Source organism: Carassius auratus, unplaced genomic scaffold, assembly GCF_003368295.1.
Source record: "Carassius auratus strain Wakin unplaced genomic scaffold, ASM336829v1 scaf_tig00005608, whole genome shotgun sequence".
NCBI classification, from domain to species: domain Eukaryota; kingdom Metazoa; phylum Chordata; class Actinopteri; order Cypriniformes; family Cyprinidae; genus Carassius; species Carassius auratus.
In genome coordinates, this window is record NW_020523683.1 from 454,194 (window position 1) to 477,750 (window position 23,557).

At 42.1% G+C, this 23,557-nt stretch overlaps 2 protein-coding genes across 3 annotated transcripts in view; one reads left to right on the forward strand and one right to left on the reverse strand.

Moving 5' to 3' along the window:
• LOC113071004 (vacuolar protein sorting-associated protein 13A-like) overlaps positions 1–19,035 on the reverse strand; it is a 43,017-nt gene extending 23,982 nt beyond the window's left edge. For both annotated transcript variants that reach the window (XM_026244374.1, XM_026244375.1), the window contains exons 1-18: positions 18,927–19,035; positions 18,695–18,847; positions 14,804–15,062; positions 14,173–14,333; positions 13,832–13,935; positions 13,291–13,576; positions 11,772–12,188; positions 11,574–11,678; positions 10,867–11,013; positions 10,655–10,786; positions 10,445–10,578; positions 8,783–8,909; positions 8,431–8,660; positions 2,079–2,232; positions 1,455–1,601; positions 1,227–1,308; positions 1,024–1,093; positions 835–949 (exon numbers count right to left, since the gene is read on the reverse strand). In XM_026244374.1, coding sequence (XP_026100159.1) covers positions 835–949; positions 1,024–1,093; positions 1,227–1,308; positions 1,455–1,601; positions 2,079–2,232; positions 8,431–8,660; positions 8,783–8,909; positions 10,445–10,578; positions 10,655–10,786; positions 10,867–11,013; positions 11,574–11,678; positions 11,772–12,188; positions 13,291–13,576; positions 13,832–13,935; positions 14,173–14,333; positions 14,804–15,062; positions 18,695–18,847; positions 18,927–19,010 — 2,907 coding nt within the window. In that variant the 5' untranslated portion in view covers positions 19,011–19,035. The remainder of the gene's footprint in view (positions 1–834; positions 950–1,023; positions 1,094–1,226; positions 1,309–1,454; positions 1,602–2,078; positions 2,233–8,430; positions 8,661–8,782; positions 8,910–10,444; positions 10,579–10,654; positions 10,787–10,866; positions 11,014–11,573; positions 11,679–11,771; positions 12,189–13,290; positions 13,577–13,831; positions 13,936–14,172; positions 14,334–14,803; positions 15,063–18,694; positions 18,848–18,926) is intronic.
• Positions 5,765–6,688, forward strand: LOC113071005 (uncharacterized). The gene has a single exon (XM_026244376.1). The coding sequence runs from the start codon at positions 5,783–5,785 to the stop codon at positions 6,686–6,688; it is 906 nt and encodes a 301-aa protein (XP_026100161.1). The 5' UTR covers positions 5,765–5,782.
• Positions 19,036–23,557: the final 4,522 nt, after the last annotated feature.

A 23,557-nucleotide genomic window follows, 5' to 3' on the forward strand; every position in this document is an offset into this window, starting at 1 on the left:
GACCCATTTTCCTCAGCTTTCAAATGCATGTTCAACAAGTGTTGGCTTCATCCTTAAATAGGGGCCACCTGATTTACACCTGTTTCTTCACAAAATTGATGACCTCAGTGATTGAATGCCACACTGCTATTTTTTTGAACACATCCCTTTCAACTAATTCAACTAATTGCCCAATTGCACAGCCTTAAGAGCGTGCATATCATGAATGCTGGGTCTCATTTGTTTTCTGAGAATCTACTGAACCTACTGGTAACTTGTTTGCCACGTAGCAATAAAAAAATATACGAAAAACCTTGATTATTCTGGTTAGTCACATTGTACTGCTATTATTTTGAACAATACTGTAAGTCTCTAGTGCTCACCCAGGTTGCATTTATTTGATCAAAAAATACAGTAAAAACAGGAACATTGTGAAATATTATAGTTATTGATTGATTGAAATTTCCTACTGTAAATATATCAAAACTTAAATTCTGATTAGTAATATGCATTGCTAAGGACTTAATTTGGATCAATTTAAAGGGAATTTCTCAGTATTTAGATTTTTTTGCACCCTCAGATTCCAGATTTTCAAATAGTTGCATCACGGCCAAATATTGTCCAATCCTCACAAACAATTACTCACATCAATGGAAAGCTTATTTATTTATATATAAAGAAGCGTATTGATTTATAAAGCTAAATAATAAAAAAAGACCTCTATGACTGGTTTAGTGGTCCAGGGTCACAGATATGGTTTAGTACTGTGAAGTATGAACAGAGTGTGGAGTTGAAGCTCAAACAGGATCTAACAGGTGTGTGTGCAGATCTTTGTGCTGTACAGTGTGACTGTACCTGCTGTTCAGACGTGACCACACTGACGTGCTCAGCAGTGAGGAGCTCAAGTATGGTATACAGGAACCCAAGATCTATCCGCAGGTCCATCTCCTGAATCAACACTTTAAAATACCTGGGAAGCAGAAATCAAGCCTGTTTTGCAGTTTGAGAGCAAGAGATTGAAAGAAATTGTATGAGGAAACGTACTTGATGCGCAGAATGTCAGAGTGTCCGGCTGCTCTGGTAATGATGCTGACGTCAGCGAGCGGTTTCGGCTCTTTAATAAAAATAACAAAAACAAATGCAATAAACGTTACCATAACAATGCCAAATCTGTTAGATACAAAGAAATGAGCAGGAAATTAAAACCATAAATGATTCTGCATTGGCCTTTGAGTGAATCGACTGACCTGAGTCCATGCTGACTGATCTGGGCGGTTTGACGGGGTAGAAGACGAATGGGAAGATGGCTCCAGGCAACTGATTTTGGATCTGAGGAGTAAACGGGACAATAATACATGTGTGAATTAGTGCGTCAGACTTGATAAACAGGCTCTGTGGTTGTACTCATCCCATTTATAACTCATATTTTTATAATGCGCCTAAAACTGGATTGCTTTATCAGGAGTGAAACAGACCTGAATCCTGTTGATCTGGACTCTGTAGGTTTTCTGGCGGGTGGAGACACTGTACTCCACCTTTAATGCTGGCAGGAAGTTCCTCCTGAGCGGAGCGTCAAAGGGCTGCAGTATCCTCATGTCCACCCCATTAGCAGCAAACAACACCTGATGAACATTCAGTACAGCCAGAGATGGATTCAAACAAGAATGACCTTCTGTCCTTCATGCAGCCCAAGTTATCCAATAACTTAGCAGTGGGATACACAGTAATGTCGTTATATAACAAGATTTAATTTAAAGATAGTAAATAACATGTATAACAACATTGAAAGTAAAATGTATTTTTCTTTACGGTTGAACCACTGATGGCAGATGGACTATTCTGACGATGTCTTTCACACTTTTCTGGACCTTGACAATGTATTTTACTTTGCAATCTATGGGACAGTCACAAGCCTCCCGGTTTTCATCCAAAATATCTTAAATTGTGTTCTGAAGATGAACAAAGCTTTAACGGGTTTGGAACGACATGAGGGTAAGCGATTAATGACAAAATGTTCATTTTGGGGTGGAATATGGTGACAATTTAAAACATGGCATTTTGCCTTTAAAGGCAGTGAATTGGTTCCCATGAGCACTAACCTGGTATTCGTTCTCAAGGTCAATGATGATGCGGTCCACTGGCCCGCTCTCCATATATTCTCTGTAGCACTGCTCCAACATTGCAGCCTCTTTAACCCTTAAAACCTTCCATCGGCTGCGCTTCTTCGGCTTGGTTTCCCACACCACATCAGAACTGACAGCCACAAATAAATTATATTAATGATATTGATCCATTTCAATAAGCAAAATATCTTCTGGGTTGATGTGGATGCTAATATAGTTATCGTTATAGTCATTGTTTTTGTGAAAGGGCCTTAAAAGGTACTAAAGGGGGACACCAGATACCCATTTTCCAAAAATAATGTGATTCTTTAGTGTTCTCATGAAATGTCTGTAACATTCTTTGGTCGTCAATGCTCGTGTAAAAACAAGGAATTTTTTACCTTGTCAAAAAGAGCTCTGTTCACAACGATGTCTCTTTAAATGATAATGAGCTCTGCACACTCTGCCCCTCTCTTATCTCTTTTTGTGTATTTGGTGGCACATTACCATTAAAAACAAAGCAAACTGGTTGAGGGTGGAGATATGCTAATACGGGACAGTACCGTCATTGATAGTGGGCGGGGCCTGAGCAGTGTGATGTCAGAAAATCTAAATGGCTTGATGATTGAGATGGTTTAGGTTCTCTTTCATCATCTCGTGTTCGAGATCCACCTATGGGAAGGGCATCCGTACCTGACCTCTGCAGAAGCATCCAATTGCACCAAGTCTGGCTAGACAGACAGAAGCACACAGCCAAATGTCAGGTAAGGCCCCGCCCCCTTACCTAGGGGTATAATAATGGCTGCAGCGCATGGAATGCATGGCTGCATTCCCCAGTTGACATTCACTTCTCGCGATCTCTGCATTAACACAGTTCGGTTGGATTACGCTGCTCACCTTCGTGTCTTCAGGAGGACATATCGATTGATCAGCCTCCGCCAGACGTGACTGTCGTCTTCTCAGCCTTCTGCTGTGTTTTGCATTCAGGGCCGCCCACGCTCTCGTCGTTCACCTGCTCCCACGGCTGCCCGCCATGGATTTTTCCAATTCCTTCTCCGGTATGTCGCTTTCTATACCTAACGCTTCTCCGGGGAATAGCCTATCACGGGCCTGCCCGGCCGTGTGTGGAGCACTCATCGCTGCTAAGGACCTTCACCCATTCTGCGTGGTTTGCTTGGGCCTTAAACACGCTCAATAAGCCTTGGAGAACGCGGAAAATTGCAGTCATTGCCTTATGCTGCCCAAAAAGTTTTTACGGCGCCGTCTTAAAGTTGCAGCGACCCAGTGCTCCGAGCTCGGCTTTTCTGACTCCGATCTGGGACACTGTGACGACGACGCACTACCGGGGGACTCCCGGGGCTCCTCCTCACTTGTTTGGGCTGACCAGCCCAATCCCGCATTCCCCGAAGAGGACATCTTTGCAGGCAACCTCATGCTCGCAGACGAACCGGCCGGTTCCGGATGATGCGGCCCTTCTCGGGGTCTCAGAGGCCATCCCGCCCTCTGGCGTTCCCCAGGCTAGCGGCCACGCAGCCCTGCCTCATTCCATCCTCCTGGAAGATTGTGAGCGAGCGGCCGCTCGCCTCAACATTGAGTGGCCGGCTCCACAGAGCGCCACCAACCAGGAGAGGAATATTTACGACGGAAAAGTGTTGGGATCTCCTCCCGGTCCGGGGAAATAACTTCCCCGTCCTTCCAGCGTGCGCTAAGCATATGAGGCACAACTGGAGCGAACTGCTCGACTTCAAACACGGCCTTTCGGGCCTTGAAGTAAAGGATATGGCAGCTCATGGTATGGACGACCCCCCCGCTATCGAGCCTTCCATCGCCAGGCACCTTAACCCCGCTCAGGGCGGGCTGCTCGCTCCCCCTAAGCCGGTCTTGCCCAACAAGATGGACCGTTTTTCTGCCTCAGTTCACCAGGCCGCATACAAGTCCTCGGCCTTGGCTGTCAGGGCCCTGAACGTCTCGTCTCTCCTCTCTGCTTACCAGGCGGAGATTTTGGACGAATTAGGGCAACAGCTAAAAAAGGGAACTCCTTCTATACACTTGTGGAAGGAGATCCTCAGGGCGAACAACCTCGTCCTTCGTAACGCTCGGCAGGCCGTACAAGCCTCCGGGCGCTCTATGGCGCTTTCTGTGGTGGGAGAGCGCGCGCTCTGGCTTAACCTGTCAGGCCTTCCTGACAGTGATAAGCGGGCACATCGCGGGCGCGTCGGTGGAGCCCGGTCGGGCTCTCTTCGGCCCCGCCGTCGCATTGATGCAACAACGGTGTGACGACAAAAAGGAGGACGAGGCCTTCAAGTTATGTCTTCCTAGGGGGAAAAATCGACTCCCGCCGTGGCTGGAAGACCATCTAACCCTACCCCCATCGACTCGAAACGTAAGCGGCCTGCCTGATGTTCGATAAATGGGGGCATCGAGTCCGCGTTCACGGGCCAAGAGTTCTTCGGACTCTCTCCCTGTCCCAGGACCCCCGTTCAAAAGACGCAGGTCTCCCGCGGATGGATCGGTTCCTCTCCGTTCGAGGCTGCCAGCCCATGTGTTTAATGAACATTGAGTGTTCCCCCCTCACGTTCAGGGGGTCTGTTGTGAGGAAAAGTGCAAAAGCAGTGTCACCACACCGCATACACTCTGTTCCCCTCACCCAACCAATAAAGGCTTCGGCCCCAGTGTTTTCCCAACACAAAACACACAGGAAAACAAAAAACACATTAAAACAAACAAATCAAATGAATTCGTTGCGGAGAGAGGAAATCTGCCTGAACCCCTGCAACCCCTGGTGTGTCCACTAGATGGCACCATTGCATCACAAATAAACCAGCTGGGCTTACACAGCTCTGCTGTGGCTCGGGTGGGAACACTTGCGAGTCACGAATGGGCTTTGCAAACTGTTTCGGATCCCGAGTGGGTGATGCGTACTATATTGCAGGGATACAGACTGCAGTTTGCAATGAAACCCCCGCATTTCAATGGGGTTCTCTGTTCACACACGGAAGAGAACGCCTCACACATTCTGAAAGAGGAAATATCCTCCCTCCTAAACAAGGGAGCGATTCAGGTGGTGCCCTTCACTCTGATGAAACAGGGATTTTATTCTCGTTATTTCCTGGTCCCAATAAAGGACGGCGCTCTCCGCCCTATTTTGGACCTTCGTGTGTTGAACAAACATTTGAGGAAATACAATCTCAAAATGTTGACTCATGGCTCGCTCGTCCGTGCCATAAAACAGAATGACTGGTTCACATCGGTCGACCTGAAAGATGCTTTCTTCCATATAAGCATTTATCCGCCACACAGGAAGTTTCTTCGTTTCGCCTACCAAGGCACATGTTACGAATTCACAGTTCTGCCGTTTGGGCTCAGTCTAAGCCCCCGGAGTTTCTGTCTGTGTGCGAAGGCAGGTTTAGCACCCATGAGAATGTCAGGTCTGAGGATTCTGACATACATAGACGATTGGCTCATCATAGCCGAATCGAAAGAGAAAGTGTTGCAGGACACCTGCCGTGTGCTCACACACATCACATCTCTCGGGTTCAGAGTGAATGTGAGCAAGAGCAATTTTACACCCAGTCAGAATGTCATTTTCCTGGGTTTGGAGTTGAACTCAGTCTCCATGCGAGCGCGTCTCTCTCAAGAGCGCGTTCTCTCTCTAATGAACTGTCGCAGTTCAGAGAGGGGGCGAAAGTACATTATTGCACATGCCTCAGGCTGCAGGGTCTTATGGCTTCATCTATCCAGGTTGTACCGCTGGGACTCCTGAGAATGAGAGCGTTCATGAAATGGGTTTTGTTACTACATTTCAGCCCGACACGCGATCTTTGCCGCTCTGTAATGGTGACCCGCGCCTGCTCGGCAGCCTTGTGTCATGGAAGAGCGCAGAGTTTTACGCACAGGGAACCCTTCTGGGGACAGTTATGATGCAGAAAGTTGTGACGACAGATGCGTCCTTAACAGGCTGGGGCGCCACCCAGGAGGGCAGAACGGTGAACGGTCTGTGGCCGAGCAGACTACGTTCAGCGCACAAATTATTTAGAGCTTATGGCGTATGGAAAGCTCTGAATCATTTTCTGCCTTGCCTGCAGGGACATCATGTGCTCGTACGCTGCAACAATACCACGACAGTGGCTTATATCAACCGTCAGGGCAGCGTGCTCTCGTCGAAACTTCACGCTCTAGCTTACAAGGTTTTAGTGTGGAGCGGATGGGTTTTCGTTACGCGTGACTCATGTTCCGGGCCTTCTAAACAGAGGTGCGGATCTTCTATCAAGGGGAAACCCAATCTACGGAGATTGGCACCTTCACCCGCAGACAGTGGATATGTTATGGATGAGATTTGGACAGGCAACCGTAGATCTATTCGCCTCGCACGAAAACTACCATTGTCCTATGTTCTTCTCGCTAAAGGACGTGGATGCACCCCTCGGGGTAGATGCACTGGCCCACCCATGGCCAAGAGTGCTGCTGTATGCCTTTCCTCCCCTGTGCCTGATAATTCCTACACTGGCCAGGGTGAGAGAGCAGGGCCTGTCTCTCATTCTGATAGCACCCAGGTGGCCCAAAGCACCATGGCTGGCGCCCCCCCCCGCACGGATGTTTTGACCTAAGCGAACGGGGAGATTTATCACCCGCACCCGGACAGGGTGGCTCTTTGGGCGTGGCCCGTGAGAGGACGAACCTAAGCGCGCTGGGGCTTTCGCCGCGTGTGATTGCTACTATACAGAATGCCAGGGCCATTTCTATGCGATTCTTGTATGGCAGTAAGTGGCAAGTGTTCGAAGGGTGGTGTGATGGGCCTGGTTTCACATCTTATCAGTGCTCAGTTCCTGATATTTTGTGTTTCCTCCAAGACCTCTTGGAAAAAGGCAGGTCTTTTTCCACAATTAAGGTCTACTTGGCTGCGATTTCGGCCTGTCATGTGGGCTTTGAGGGCTCAACAGTCGGGCAACATCCTCTAATCCGCAGATTTATGTTATGCCGTTGCCGCTTGCCAGTCATCAGGAGAACTGTTCCTGAGTGGGACCTCTCCATGGTGTTGGAGGCTCTGTCTCAGTATGCTTTTGAACCTCTTGGAAGTATTTCCCTAAAGCTGCTGTCCTTCAAGACAGCTTTGCTCTTGGCCTTGGCATCAGCCAAACATGTCAGTGAGCTACATGCACTTTCGGTTCTTCCCTCGTGCACTAAATTCTCTCTTAGTGGAGATATGGTTTCCCTTAAGCCTAATCCGGCCTTCCCCGGAGGATGAGAGGCTAAATGCTCTGTGTCCCGTCCGTGCTTTACGGACATATATAACAGGACCAGTGCTTTCCGGAAGAGCACCCCCTCATGGAGGGAATCCTATTTCTAAGCAACGCCTCTCACATTGGCTTGTGAAAGCTATAGCTTTGGCTTATGAATCAAAGGGAATGCAGCCACCAGGGAGTGTCGCTAAAGGACAGTTGGGCTTCTCCTCATACCTTTGTGCGTTATTACCGGCTGGATGTCACCAGCATCTCGGTAGCACATTCGGTTTTAGGGGTGGGGTCTTAGCCCTTCCCTGCAACCCCGCTGGAAGAGGTGAAGGAGGAGTGAATGGGCCAGCTGGCCATGCACATCCCTGTCACTAGCATGTTTTTACATTCCTTTTCTGGGTGTATTTATATGCACATTGGTTATCATGTGTGTGATGCTAACATTTTTTCATGTGCTGCATATGCACAGCAGTCAAGACTGTGCATCAGTATTGCAGGTTCATGAGTTGGGACATGTCAGGCACCGCCTCTCTGGAGCGACCGTCCTTCTCTGGCTTTCAGAACCTCACTGTGAGTGTATTGGGCAATCGGAGAGCTGTCCATGTCTCTCCCATAGGTGGATCTCGAACACGAGATGATGAAAGAGAACAATAGGTTACTGTCGACACCCCGGTTCTCTGAAACATCGAGTGGAGAGATCCACCAGCTTTGCCCCGATTGCCACACAGGAAGCGAATATACTTACTGGGGAATAGCAGCGCTGCAGCCATTATTATACCCCTAGGTAAGGGGGCGGGGCCTTACCTGGCATTGGCTGCGCGCTTCTGTCTGTCTAGCCAGACTTGGTGCAATTGGATGCTTCTGCAGAGGTCAGGTACGGATGCCCTTCCCATAGGTGGATCTCTCCACTCGATGTTTCAGAGAACCTATTGTTTTTTGGGGATTAAACAGTGAATGGATTTTTATCATTGTAGGGTGGTTGTGTCCACAGACTGCTTAGACACATTCATATGCAAACACCACGTACTTTGCATACGACACCCCTTTAACAATAGACACAGCTAACTAATCAACACTTTTTTGTGTCAGTCGTATGCCAACATGACACCCAGCAGTACCTGGTGATGCCAATAAAGGCCACTTCCTGGCTGATGGTGTTGTTGACCAGTGAGACGCCCATGTTCTGTAACGAAATGCAGGTTTCCTGTTCAGCCAGCTCTATTTTCTCATTATCGCAAATCTTCTTGAAGACACAGTGCTCGGTGGTGAAAAGCGCCACACGTTGGAGGCCTTCATAAAAAGAGATGACAAAGAATTTTCCCTCCTTGTTCACATCCAACAACTGGTCCTACAGAACAAATGAAAACAGGCAACCAGACAGGAATTCAGTTTCACATCTTCAATGAAGAGTGAGGTTAAATCACAATTAAATATTGCAATCAATTATCAAACCTGGTTTTTATTTCTCACCTTCTCGCTCTTGAGCTCTCCTTTGTACTTGCCCCACTTCCAGCTCAGTATTCTTGAGCCGGTCGGTTCAGCCCAGGTGTAGTACACCGCCTGACCTGGAGCCAGCTCATCCATTTCTTCCTGAGAGCTGCCAGAATCAAACCATTAGTTGACCTGATTATTTAATGTTTGTTCAGACTATATAAGTGAGACACTTAACAAGTTTTACTTTATAGTATGAGAGAAAGTTGAAATCATGACATCAATGCAGCCGCAGCAGGCGTAAAACACATCATATAGAAACAGAAATATCAGGCACATAGTATTAACTAAACAATATCAAAGTATAATTTAAACTTGATATAAAGCTCAGGCACTTAATTTCAATTTAACAGCAGCCAAAGTCACAATAACCAAGAGTCCAATGAGATGAAAGAAAATAGTTCATGCTCTGTATCTTATCAGAAGCCGGAGCTCCAGTGACACACAAGAGAATACAGTTCATTTGTTAGGAAACGGAAACTAAAGCAGCTGTAAGCACAGAATCATTAAGCAAGTTAAGTTAATTTCGGTTTTCTTGTCCACTAGGCGCAAAAACACCTGACGGGATGTAAAATCATCATCAGGAAGAGAGTGATTCACTTCAGACTGCAACCTTTTATGCTGTGGAAGGAAAAAGAGTTAAAGAAGACAACTTTACTGTGCTCCCTTCTGTGTTAAATCCCATATTGCAAGGAAAAGAAAAAAATACTGTTTCATGTTCATGGTTTTCACGGTTTCACTTTGTCAGAGTGCTGTGAAAGAGTGCACCAGAAGGATTCAGTCTCTCCACAAACTGATAGAGACATCCAGTCTCTCTGATCCCGATGCCAAGTCGAAGATTTCCGCTTACTGGTGCTACAAAGGAAAGAAGACCACAAAAAAAAAAAAAAAAAAAAAAAAAAAAAAAAAAAACATAAAACATACCAAAAAAAGCATACAAAAAAAAAAAAAATGCTAAAAGAGCAAGAGCCAAAGTTCTTTCATTTTTCACTGCACTAACAATATATTCAAAAAAGTAGGTAAGAAAAAAAAAAAAACTTGAAAGTGGTTTAAACTGGTTTACAAGCCACTCCCATCCATGAACTGCTACTTGATTTTCAGAGGAACTAAAATGAAAAACCAAAAAGGTTACATTTATAATTAAAGTATAATTTTTTATGTTGTATTGCCTTTATGAGCAGTACATAAATCTTTACTTATTTGTAATAATTATATTACATTATATATTTTTATTTTCTCTTTAGGGCTCAATTATAAGGACTTCTGATAACGACTTTGTTTTATTTGAACATTTATTTTTTTACTAACTTTTTCACTGACCCTACCACAAAAAAAAAAAAAAAATATTGGTATGTTCTTTTCAGTAGAAAATTTTACCTACCAGAAAACAATTAATTTGAAATTACAGCCAGAAATGATTACACTGCTAGATAACGACACATTTAATTCAGAAAATTCACAGTTATGATGTTCAGCTCATCAATCAAAACCAAATGTTTGGCAGGCGTACAAACACGTCTAGCTCATGATTAACAGACTCAAAGACCTGTCCTTACTGCTGTCTCTCATTGTGTCCTTTAAACTCTGGAATACTTTGACCTTTGACCTTGCACGATCACGTCATGCGTCTGTCCGTCTCACCTCTGGTGGAACTGGAGCGTCTCGTCTTTAGTGTGGTTGATGAGGAGGAATGGAGCGGCGCCGTCGTGGTAATCAGAGAACCGGATGACGGAAGAATGTTCCGTCAGATTCACATCCACAATAATACCACCCAGCTACACACAAGAGGAAACAAGAAAAGGGATAAACCAAGGGAGAGCGTGCTGGTGTACCGCTCAGTCGGTCACTCACGGTTCTGTCCAGGTGCAGCAGGAGGCAGTTCTCCGTCTGGTGGAAATCAAACGGCTGTGGCGACGATTGGCAGCCCTCCACTATGACTCGGAGTTTCCTTGAGTCTCTTTCTGGCCAGAATGGAACCGCAACCTGAGCAGCAGATGGTAAATCTCAAAACACTGAGAATCATATTAACATTTCATCTGGTACAGCGGGTTATATCTCCTGACCTGTCCGGGTCGGGCCTCGGTCCACTGATCCAGACCTTCCTCACAGACTCGGATTACGTGCTTGGTTCTGTTCACCAGCGTGTAGAAGGGCAGGAACGTCACCAACCGAGTCAAACTGAAGCTGGTGGTGTCGATCTTCACTCCCACCTAACATCAAACCAAACATTAAACATTAACATTAAAGATTTAGTTATATTAATTTTAATAGGTCAAATTAAACATTTTTACGTTTTTTTCCCCATATAATTTACATATTTTATTTCAGCCTTTATAGCAATTAACGAAAATGGTTTTAAGTAGATTTGGTCTATTTAACAATAACAACACTGCATATCCAAAACATTTGATCAAAATTCAGTGGGTTTCTGATTCTATATATTTTTTTCTCTTTAAACAAATTGTATCAATTTATTTTAGGTTAATACAAGCACATTTTAGAGTAAATGAACTAAACAAAATTGAAAGAATAAAATAAAGTTTGCCTCTTTTAACCAAAAGACACAGATACCATTCCATTAGATCTCACACTGAACGTTGCACATTTCTCCCATTAACTTAATTGTTTTTAAAATGGTCCATTTCCTCTATATACTGTCTTTGTGGAAAACGTGTAGCAGGAATAGGATAAGGAACAAGTATTAAGAAAGAAAATAAAGTAAACATATTGATATATTAAATTCTGAATGTTGTAATGAAAGAACGGTCACCATGTAATCCTTCTGTTCCCCTTTGCATTTGACGTCACCGTAACTCCCAACAGTGTCGATGGAGAAATCCCCTGATAATTCTTTTTCTGAGATCATCAGGCGAATCTGTAAACAATACAGTGACAGACGAAGAAGTCAGACACTTGACTGATAAAACAGCTGAATGTTTCCTGCACGCTTGATGACATTAATCCAAACCTTGTTGTTCTGCAGAAAGTTGCGTGGCTTGAAAGAGAAGAGGAGGGGCATGTCGTAATCCTTCAGGTGTTTGCGATGAATATCGTCTGCCTTGTACTGCAGCAGTCTGCCCGTCTTATTCACCATCCAGTACGGGGAGTGGATGGCCACCACCAGCTGACCCTCCTCCTTCTTAACATGCACCGCGATGTGGAGCTCCGTCTCGGTCTCCATCTCCGTCTCCTCGTCCACTGCCAGCGAGTGGAAGGTGATGAAGCTGAGCTCGTCACCGTCGCTGCACAGACTGTACTTGGACTCCCAGTCCTGCTGCAGGTATCCCAGCAGCTTCAGCTCCAGAGTGGAGAAATCCATGATAGCGGTGTGGATCTGGGAGGAGTGGCCCGCTTTCAGTAAGGAAGAGGGGAAATTTCCATTGCCCTGGAAAATATGCAACTATAAATGTAATACCTGTTACTTGCCTAAAAGTAATCTTTTTATATATAAAGAAATTCCAATCTATTCTACAAAAGAATCCAAGCAGACTTTGACTTGGGTGGAATTTCCAAAAGCAGCTCTTTCATAATAAAAGAGAGCTGTAAAATGTATCCCCGGTCCACAGATTACAGGATCTAATACAGTTTTTTTTTTTAAACTAAATACCTTCAACCATAATTCTTTTTTGATAATTAGCTGTCATACTTGAAACTCAGATAAAAAAAAAATAAAAAAATTATCAATTTCATTATTTTAGTGTGCATACGTCATGTTTATATTTAAACAACGTTGATGGATTTTTATATTTTTGAGTTAAGTGCCTTTCAAAATAATCTTTAAAATAATGATTTGTTGAATATTCAGGTGATTATAATTACTCGGGATGCACTTACAATTTATGTTCGATACCAATAAGCCCTTTTTATTTTGGATTCAAGTTATGGCTGATGACCAATAAATCTCCATTACTACAATTCTCAATTACCATTTTGTATTAATCAATAAAAAAAACAAGAATACTTGAATAAAAGATTAAATACTTATTTTTTTGTTCATTTTTTAATTAAAACAATGTCCAGATGTGCTCCAGATGTGCATTTTGTGTGTACGAGTTAAGTTTATAATAATAATCTTATTTTTTTTTTAAAAATGTAATTAGTTAAATAATCATTAAAATTATCAGATGACTTTAATGTCCAATAGTGATGCATACATACATATATATATAAATATACATATATACATACACGTGTGTGTTACTGCTGACAACTAGCAAATATAGACATCACAACATTATAATGCACAGTATGAGAAATCAATTTTTCTTTTTCTTTTAAAGATGAACTTCCATGAGATGATTGGAAAATTAATATAAAATGTTAAATTAGGGGAAATGAGCATGCATAGATAATAAATATCCAATATCTGCCAATTTGTAGGTAATACAAACCAAGACTGATAAATGAAACATCACCATAATTAATATAAAAGACCACAACCACAACATATCTGACGCAGTGGAGAGGGACTGTAAGGCCACTTATACCTTTATCTTGAAGGTGATGGGGTACGGCAGGAGGTTGCGGAGGAGAACGGTGGGCCACAGGTGCAGAATGATGGGCTTGTCATACTCCTCCTCAGGGCTGTGTGTCATCAGAGCGTCTGGGACAGGAACCATGTTGACCTTCAGCATCTGGGTGCTGTCTCCCTGATGATGGCAGGTTTTCTCCAGACACTCTCCGGGCTTCTGATTCACCTCAGTGTAAGTGAAACACTCGGAGCGGTCGTACTGCTCCTCGCCTTCGGTTACAGGCTGCAGGCTCAGTTCAGCTCTGAAAAATGTTTTTTTTAAAGTACCAAAATGAAAAAATGGTTCAGGTTTAGCAGAATTTATAGTATAATCCATATTTTAGCATTTCAAGGACTTTTCATCCTCTATTTCAGCCTATTTTAGAATGTGACCAGTGAAATGTTCTCTAGAAAAGCTCATAAAGTGTTTGCTTCCTGAACAACCAGACAAAACACAGAGAGTATGTTTGTGAAAGTGGACAGTTGGACAGAGCTGCCCGTCCTGTGCTGTAACTGACCTGTAGGAGCCCAGAGGCACACAGAACTCCTCTGAAGGCAGAGAGACGCCCAGACACTCAGATCCCTCATAAACACGGAACGCCACCGAAAAGTGATTGATGATCTAGAAAAATCAAATCAATAACCACATCAACAACTAATCTGTAAACAATAAAATATGCAAACTTCCATATATTAAGTGCTGCAAATATTTTTGTATATATTTACTGATATTAATGCAAGTATATTAGAGAATCCTCTCTCGAAATCAGTGTAAAAATGTGTGTAGGCTTAGTGAGGAGTAATTTTCAAAGGGAAGGGTCTGCTGAATATGGTGTGTGTAGGTTTTCAATACATCCACCTGGAAAGGAGAGCGGATCTTGACATATTTGCTTCCCTCGACAGTGTAAATCTGACAGACAAAGAAGCGGGTGACACCAGAGTCACGGTGCATGACGCTGTGCATGTCCCGTCCTGTTTTGATTAGTGGGATTACACTTGCGCTAGTGTGGCCAACTGGAGCTGGAGGAGAAAAATAAACAAATCTAGTTTTTGTCTAGCAATTTTGCAGAACGCAACTATAACATTTTGGATATTCATTCCATATCATTTTAAAACCACTGTGGCTCTTTTAATACAATTTTTATTTTTGTCTTCATTTGAAATGTTGCGCTGATCTAATTCTCAGTATCGGTATCGGCTCCGATACAGCCATTTTCTGCCGGTTAAAAAAAAATAAAAAAATAAAATAATAATTTAAGGTAAATTAATTAATTAAAACCACATTACTTTTGTTACCTACGGAGCTCCGTAGATAACAAAAGTAATGTGGTTTTAATTATTTAATTTACCTTAAATTATTATTATTTTTTACCTGCAGAAAATGGCAGTATCGGAGCCGATACCGATAATGAGAATTAGGTCAGCGCATCACTACTAGTAATGCTGATATATATATATATTCATAAAGTTCATGGGTTATGCAGTCTTACTGGGCTGTATGTAGTTTTTGGCACTGAGGCTGGTCATGGCTGAGAATTGGTCACTGGATTCCGAAGTGTGGGTGTAGTCCAAATTCAGATTCTCTCCATCCTGGAGCTCCACCACACGATTTTTAGACTCTTTACCAATGGGTCTAAACACTTTGCTGTGCATTACTGCCACTGGCAAACCCAAACGATTCTTCACCACAAACGGTGCCTGGTCCTTCTGAAAGCATTCAGCGGTCTGCTTAGTGGCCTCTGCAAATGCCTGCAAACCAAACAGAAGAAACCACTCATCCCTAACATCTGTAAGAGAAAGACAGTAGGGCTGAACGATATATCGTTATCGTATCTATATCTAGATATGAACTTTCAAGATATTAATATTAGGGCCGGGACTCGATTAAAAAAATTAATCGAATTAATTAGAGGCTTTGTAATTAATTAATCGAAATTAATCGCATTTTAATTCCATATAAATATTTGACCTGAGAACAGTGAGAAGTAATTTTTTTTTCACATGAATTTATAGTATACCATTGAATAATGACTGAATACATAAGCTTAAGCAACAAAATAGTTTATTTTTGTTCAACCAAGTCTAGCAGACCAGTGCAATTTTTGCCATGAAGTGTAGCAATAGCATATTTAGAAACAATTTAGAAATAGTACATTTCAGAAATTCAGGAAGCTTATTGGTGCTGGAACCTTCTGTAAAGTGTTAAGTAAAACACAATACTGTCAATTACATTCAGAACATTGGAAACACTGACTATTAGAAAACATCTCTCGGTTGCTTCAGAGGCCATAACATACTAAGTCCAACTCTCAATAACCTTGGCCAAAACAATAAAGAGTTCAACATAAACTGTTGCACCAGCAAAATAATACATAGTTCAACATAAAGTGTAAAGTCCACGCTAGCTGCTATATGTTTGGCGTTGAGGTGATACTTGAGGCTCGGATGTGCTGCTGCGGCGATATGCGAACGCTAGTTGGTGCTCCAGTATAATCGGTCCGCTGAAACTCATCCAGTGAGAAACGTTCCGCGGTGCAAAAATAAGTTATTAAAAATGCGCGATTTTTTTTCTGTAATTAATTAATCTTAGTTAACGCGTTATTTTTTGTGTAATTAATTAATCTCAATTAACGCGTTAAAGTCCCGGGCCTAATTAATATTAAAAAAAAGCAACGATATAGACGATATAGATTTCCCCTCTCCATGCTCGCCCTGCATACAACTCTGGCAGTCACAACAAACATCAGTTTTACGAGTGCCCTTGAATGCACCGCTAAAGCCAGCGCGCACACACTAGGGACGTGGGAACTATATTGTGAGAGGGGGGGCGGCGTTTCCATGGTGATGCGTCATTGCTTGTCACGTGACACACCGCAGCAGCAACAGCGCTGAATGAATGATGATCTGCTTTTATATAATTTTTCCTTTTTTATTCAGAATATTCACAAATGTGTTAGCTATGGCATGAAATATCTGATATTCCGATTGTCAAATATGAATATGATTGTCACGCTGTATGCGTGATGGGCACCGCCGTGTTAGTTTGTGCCGCAGACGCAGTTCAGAGAACCGGATTTGTTGGATTTACAACCTCTGGTGAACTGGGAATAGAATATGTAAACACTGAAGTTACTTACACAATGTGTATCTAATATGAATAAAACGTGTCGAATTATAATGGAAAGGATTATTATTCCCTCTTCCATAGACATCAGTGTGTATTTTACAAACTCTAAATGTATCGTTTTTTAGTAATTATGTGAATTTATTTGTTTGAAAACTAAAATAAACAGTATGTGGTTGAAAACACTGAAAAGTTGTGATATATGACAGCTAGGGCTGTCACTTTTAGTTTGAAAATCGATTGCACAATCGATCGGACCAACCCAAAAAGTTTTCGAAAATGAAAATAGGGAATCCATTTTAACCAAATATGTACACTATTAATTTAAAAAAATAGATGTAACAAAACTCACAAACGAGCAGAAAAAGAAATCCGAAAGTGCAGAATGCCTTCCGAGAGCTAGACAGAAAATACCAGCAATTTTACGCTCCTGTAAGACCCAGTGACGTCGAAAGTGACCTCTTCGTCTGGCGCGAATGATTTCAGTGTTAGTCAATGTAAAGACGCGTTTACGAGCATCTGGAGGTCTTGTGGCGCAGTAGACGAGTTATGAGTTATGAAAAGGACCATTGCCAGCTGACAGCGACCGGCTTTTGTGGTGGAAAATTGGCAGTAATACCCCCACCTTGAGCAGCTGTATCTGAGTGTCCCTGGGACATCAGTGCGGTTGGAGCGCGTCTTCTCAACAGCTGGACATATAGTGAATAAAAAACGCTCAGCTCTGGCCCCCGAAAATGTTGATCGACTTGTTTTCCTGTCCAATAAATTTGTAATGGCCTTATTTTGCGCCTTTTTGCGCATTACAATATGCCTGCCTAGTGTCGGTTACGTTCAATAAAAACACACACATGGCCTGTTCTCAAGTCCATTTAAAGTTAGATTTTTTGATCAGTTTTTTTAAATGGATTGAATCATTATTAAAAATAATCTTGGAGATTTTTGAATTGCCTAAATCATAAATGCAGCCGGGTTGAAGCCTGCAGTGATGTTTTTCTTTTGTTATGGCAGCCGTCCCCTCTGCCAGGGGGGGGGGGCAATCAAAAACTGTGCAATCATTGTGCAATCGAAACTGGCCAACCATCGATGAGCATCTGTACGATCCAGCCAATGAAATTAGATCTTTTGGAGGCAGGCGGTTTGTTGGCGTGTAGTATTTTACTAGATCAATTTATTTGGAAATTAAAATGGATATTTCAAAATTCTGAAAAAAAAACAACTAACAAGTAAAATACTAATGTGATATACTTTTCGTGTCAGGGCAACAATGCAATAAACAAGATAATAAAAAAGACATTTCGCAAAGGAAATGGTTCCAAACAAAGCATGTTGTTGTGCTCTGCAGCAACACACAGCGGTGTTTTTACTGAATAAATTTGCTTGAGTAAATTATTCACTTACCCATTCATAAAAACTGTTGATTACTTTTTTTCTGAATGAATCATCTGTTTCTAATGAATCCATTTATTAAATGACTGACCGACTCATTAAGGCAGTGGCATGCAACCACCTAGTGGCAAAGTACCATTCTATTTTTTTTTTTTTCATAATTTCATATTTCTGTATTCCAAATTTTATATTTGGTGGATTTTTCTGGGCTAAGCCCCGGATCTCCACGGCCCTGCTCTATGCATATATATTTTTTCGAGAATGTTGCACTCCTGTTGCCGTTTGTTATTCTGCACGAAACTTCATGCCAGTAAATAAGAAATATTGCTTGTGCGTTTTCAGCGCTCTTTACGTTCGTTCGTTATTTGACGTTGTAAAAGGAAACGTGTCTTTTTTTTAGACATGGAAAATCGATTTTACAATCGATTCAATGAACACTTATGTCTTAAAAATCGAAAATGATTTTCACAAAAGTGACAGCACTAGCTTGGAGCACGGCTGTCTCTGGCCCCCCCCCCCAGCCCCCCACTGTTCCAACATCTATGCACACTGTACAGAGACAGCGGATAAATTAGAAAGAAAGAAATGAGTGCGGGAGATAATGCGGCCGGTGGCAGTGCAGAATCTGACTTGGTGCCAAAACATAAATCATCTTCCATAATTTGGAAGTATTTTGGATTCAGAAAAGACGATGTAAACCAGAGTGACGTGTTGTGCAGGCCGTGCTTAGCAAAAGAACACGTAGTCATATCGTATCGATATCGAGATATCTGGCATGAAAATCGAGATGAAATTTTGTCCATATCGTTCAGCCCTAAAAGACAGCCCTTTTTACCCATCTCAACACACTGCAATCATCTCAATCTCTTACCGTTCCTAGATTGCTCAGCATGTGGAGGCCACACTTGGAGAGGGTGATGTTAAGCTGGTCTTTACTCGTGAAGCTGATGACTGTTTTATAATCAGGCACACTGCCGTCCACCTCGTCAGATACTTCAGAAAATGATACTGGCTTTTTCTTCATCTGTAGACACACAACATTTATTTCTTTACCTCATGAAAAGTTTGGTCAGTATCGGTTTAGGAATGAAATAAAAGGTAACCTTCATCGCTAGAGTCCATGGTCTGAAGCCATCTTTCTCCTCATCATCAAGCGGCTCCAGCAGTGGTTCCCATACGCCCATCATCTCATTATAATAATTTACCTACAGGAATAAACAACTTGATATAGGACATGAAAAAATAAAATAAAAACTTGCTGTTTTTTCAGCATCTCACACCATGAGAGCATGTTAAAATGGTGTGCAGGTTAAACTGCAAGACTAGCAAAGTAGTTCAAATGGTTCTGCCACTATTTAAAACACTGGGAGTCTGCTAACTAGATCAATTCATGTAGAAACTATGTACAACTTGTGTCATTGTCTTTGTATAACAACATAAAACAGGCAAAACTATTTGCAATTAACTGAAACCACGTCTATTAGCAGATCCCTAATATATCATAGCTCATATATAATATATAAAATAGCTCATAGATGGATAAACTGATAGATGCCTGGTTTCAAATGCTCCCGTGTGTATCTGTTTAATCGCTCAGTAAATAGCATGAAAAATGTGTATTTACAACATGTTTTTGAAGAAGTGACCATTGCATTTGTGCACGTGAACACAATGGCCAATGAGAGATGACAGGTGGTGCTGGAGGAGGTGGAGGGATTCAGATGAACTCAAATAGTGCTGAAGGACAAGTTTACAGTAACACAGAACCAGATTATTTAAATGTTGAGCAAGTAATCTCATCACAAATGCGCAATCTGCCCATGCTGTGATGTGATTGCCAGCATATTGCATTTAATGGGCCCATCAGCCTGCGCCATCTAGAGTATCATGACTGAACTAGATACATGTATGTGGCGGGGGGGCGTGGTTTAGCGGAATCTGCAACGGGAGAGAGACGGGGGAGCAGAGTGAGGCGTAAGTAGGTCAAGTGCAAATAACGAACACGTGTGTTTGATTGCAGTAATTGGCGTGGAGAGACCGGATATAAGCCGAGTCACCACAGAGAGAGAGAGAGGGAGAGACACGCTGGGACCTCGTTGTGCGCTGGGAAGCTGCACAAGCTTTATTGAAGTCATTGCCTGTGTTTGAGCAATAATAATAATAATTAAAGCTGCAAGCAGCGATGAACGGGCCCTCGCACCCGGGCTCACCGGCAGTAAGTGGCTTTAGTAGATATGTGAACGGTGAGAAATATGCATTTAAACTCAGAAATATAAGTGGAATATGTCAAAGTTTATTCCATATATCTGCCAATTTTCCTGTTGTAAGCAGGTGGCGCTGTCATTATAATGGAATATTGGCCTTCAGATGTGTTCAGGCCAGGACTCTTATCGAACATGTGAAGTTTAGGGAAGATTGAACATTTAATGCCTGAGTTACAACAACTTCTCTTCCGATGGCGAGACATCAAATTTTGTCATGGCGCCATGGACACACCCTTTAACAAAATCTCAAGATCTCCACAATTTAACATTGCAAAGAACTTTAGATTAGACTGACCAAAATAAATTTTTTTATGTCATAAAATTTCTTGGAGTAGTTATTTGCAGTGTAAAACATTGACACTTCCTGCTGCCAGCAGGTGGCGCTATGGCTATGACTGAATATGGGCATGTAGATCTGTTAAGGGCAGAAGTCTTATCTAACATGTGAAGTTTGAGGCAGATTGGACATTGTATGTCTGAGTTACAGCAGCTTCCTTTTTCATGGCGAAACATCGAAATTTGTCAGGCCGCCATGGACACGCCCTTTAACGAAACCTCAAGCTCTTCGCAATTAAACATCGCAAAGGGCTTAAGATTACACTGACCAAGTTTGGTGTTTATCTGAATAAATCTCTAGGAGGAGTTCGTTAAAGTACAACCCCTGAAAATGGCAAAAACTATGCCAATTTTGCAGAGAAAATTCTAAATAACCGACTTCCTGTTGGGATTCGGATTTCGTACCAAGAGACTTTTTTGTAGGTATTGGTGTGTTACATGTGTGTACCGATTTTTGTACATGTACGTGAAACATAGCTCGAGGCGCACTCCATTGAAACTGCATATGCACTCCGTTGAAAGTGTATAGGTGGCGCTATCGAGCCATTTTGCCACACCCAATGGAATATTTGCCTTCATATCTGTTCAGGCCAGGACCCTTATCACACATGTGAAGTTTGGGGAAGATCGGACATTTTATGCCTGAGTTATAACATCTTTTATTCCCATGGCGAGACATCGAACTTCGTCGCGGCGCCATGGACACGCCTTTTAACATAATCTCAAGATCTTCACAACTAAACATCACACAGGTCTTTAGATTAGACTGACCACAAAAAAGACATTGATGTCATAACATTTCTGGAAATAGTTTGTCGCAGTGTAAAATATGTCACTTCCTGTTGCCAATAGGTGGCGCTATGACTATAACTGAATATTGGCATGTAGATTTGTTCAGGTCAAGAGTCTTATCCAACATGTGTAGTTTGGGGCAGATTGGACATTGTATGTCTGAGTTACAGCAACTTCCTTTTTATGGCGAAACATCGAAATTTGTCAGGCCGCCATGGACATGCCCTTTAACGAAACCTCAAGTCCTTCGCAATTTAACATCGCAAATGGCTTTAGATTACACTGACCAAGTTTGGTGTTGATCTGAATAAATCTCTAGGAGGAGTTTGTTAAAGTACAACCCCTGAAAATGGCAAAAACAGCACCAATTTTGCAGGGAAAATTCAAAATAACAGACTTCCTGTTGGGATCCGGATTTCGTACCAAGAGACTTTTTTGTAAGTATTGGAGTGTTACATGTGTGTACCAATTTTTGTACATGTACGTGAAACATAGCTCGAGGCGCACTCCGTTGAAAGTGTATAGGTGGCGCTATAGAGCCATTCTGCCACACCCGGTGGAATATTGGCCTGCAGATCTGTTCAGGCCAGGACTCTTATCACACATGTGAAGTTTGGGGAACATCGGACATTTTATGCCTGAGTTATAACATCTTTTATTCCCATGGCGAGACATCGAACTTCGTTGCGGCGCCATGAACAAGCCTTTTAACGAAAACTCAAGATCTTCACAACTGAACATCGCACAGGCCTTTAGATTAGACTGACCACAAAAAAGACATTGATGTCATAAAATTTCTATGAGTAGTTTGTCGCAGCGTAAAATATGTCACTTCCTGTTGCCAATAGGTGGCGCTATGACTATAACTGAATATGGGCATGTCAATCTGTTCAGGTTCGGAGTCTCATCAAACATGTGAAGTTTGGGGCAGATTGGACATTGTATGTGTGAGTTATAGCAACTTCATTTTTCATGGCGAATCATCGAAATTCGCCAGGCCGCCACGGACACGCCCTTCAACGAAAACTCAAGATCTTCGCAATTTAACATCGCAAAGGCCTTTAGATTAGGCATACCACATTTGGTGTTGATTTGAAGAACTCTCTAGGAGGAGTTCGTTAAAATACAACACATGGAAATGACCAAAATTACACAAAATATGCTCATAATATTAAAAATAACCGACTTCCTGTTGGGTTTAGAATTTCGCTCCAAGAGTCTTTTTTGTAGCTATTGGTGTGTTACATATGTGTGCCAATTTTCGTGCATGTACGTGAAACATAGCTGGAAGGCTGTTGATTTTCTTGGTATAGGTGGCGCTGTCGAGCCATTTTGCCACACCCTCTTCTGAATCCTATATCAGACGAAAATTTTCACCAGGTTTGACGCGTGTGCAAAGTTTCATGACTTTTTGAGCATGTTAAAGCCCTCAAAAATGCGATTCATTCGGGAGAAGAAGAAGAATAATAATAAATATAGCTGCAAGCAGCGATGGCGGGCTCAAGCCACCAATGCCATCACCACCCCGGTGGCATCAGGTAAACTGTGCCCAGCGGGCACATGCATTCACAATATCCCTCTGGCAGTGAGGTTTTAAAGGATAGAGGGGAGCGTAGAGGGGAGCGTGCATTTGCAGTGGCTGGGCCACGACTCTGGAATACCCTGCCTTTAGAGATCAGACTGGCCCCTTCCTTGTCTATTTTTAAATCTTTGCTAAAAACTTTTTTATTTTCCTTAGTGTACTGACTACTGTGTTATGCTACATTTTGAAATGGGTGGTTTTAAATTTTTTGTCTGGTCTATTTTTATGTATGTGTAATATTCTTGCTCTTATGTTAAAGCACTTTGGTCAGCCAGGAGGCTGTTGTAAATGCGCTATACAAATAAATTGAACTTGAACTAGAACTTGAACTTGATATGGCAGTTAAAGGGTTAATCCGAATCATCTAGACTTTAAAATCACATTCACAGAACAATATATATATATATATATATAACTTTAGTAACACTTTACAATAAGATTTCATTTATAAACATTATGTTAACATGAAAAATGTTTATATAGCATTCATTCATGTCAGTTAATATTCTAAACTTAAACATTAAAACATTGTTTTATTGTGATTTTTTTCCAAGCACATTTTACCAATTCCAAACCATATCAATCTTAATAACTACCATTATTTTTTATTTAATCATTTATGAGTGCTATACAATAGTCCAGGAAAGCTGGAAGAGAAAAACAGGTCAAGAAGAACTGACAAAAGAATTGCAAAAGAATTAGGAATTAATGTGAAGATTAATTTTTAGTCAATTCTGCAAGACAGACTTTCAGGAAAGGA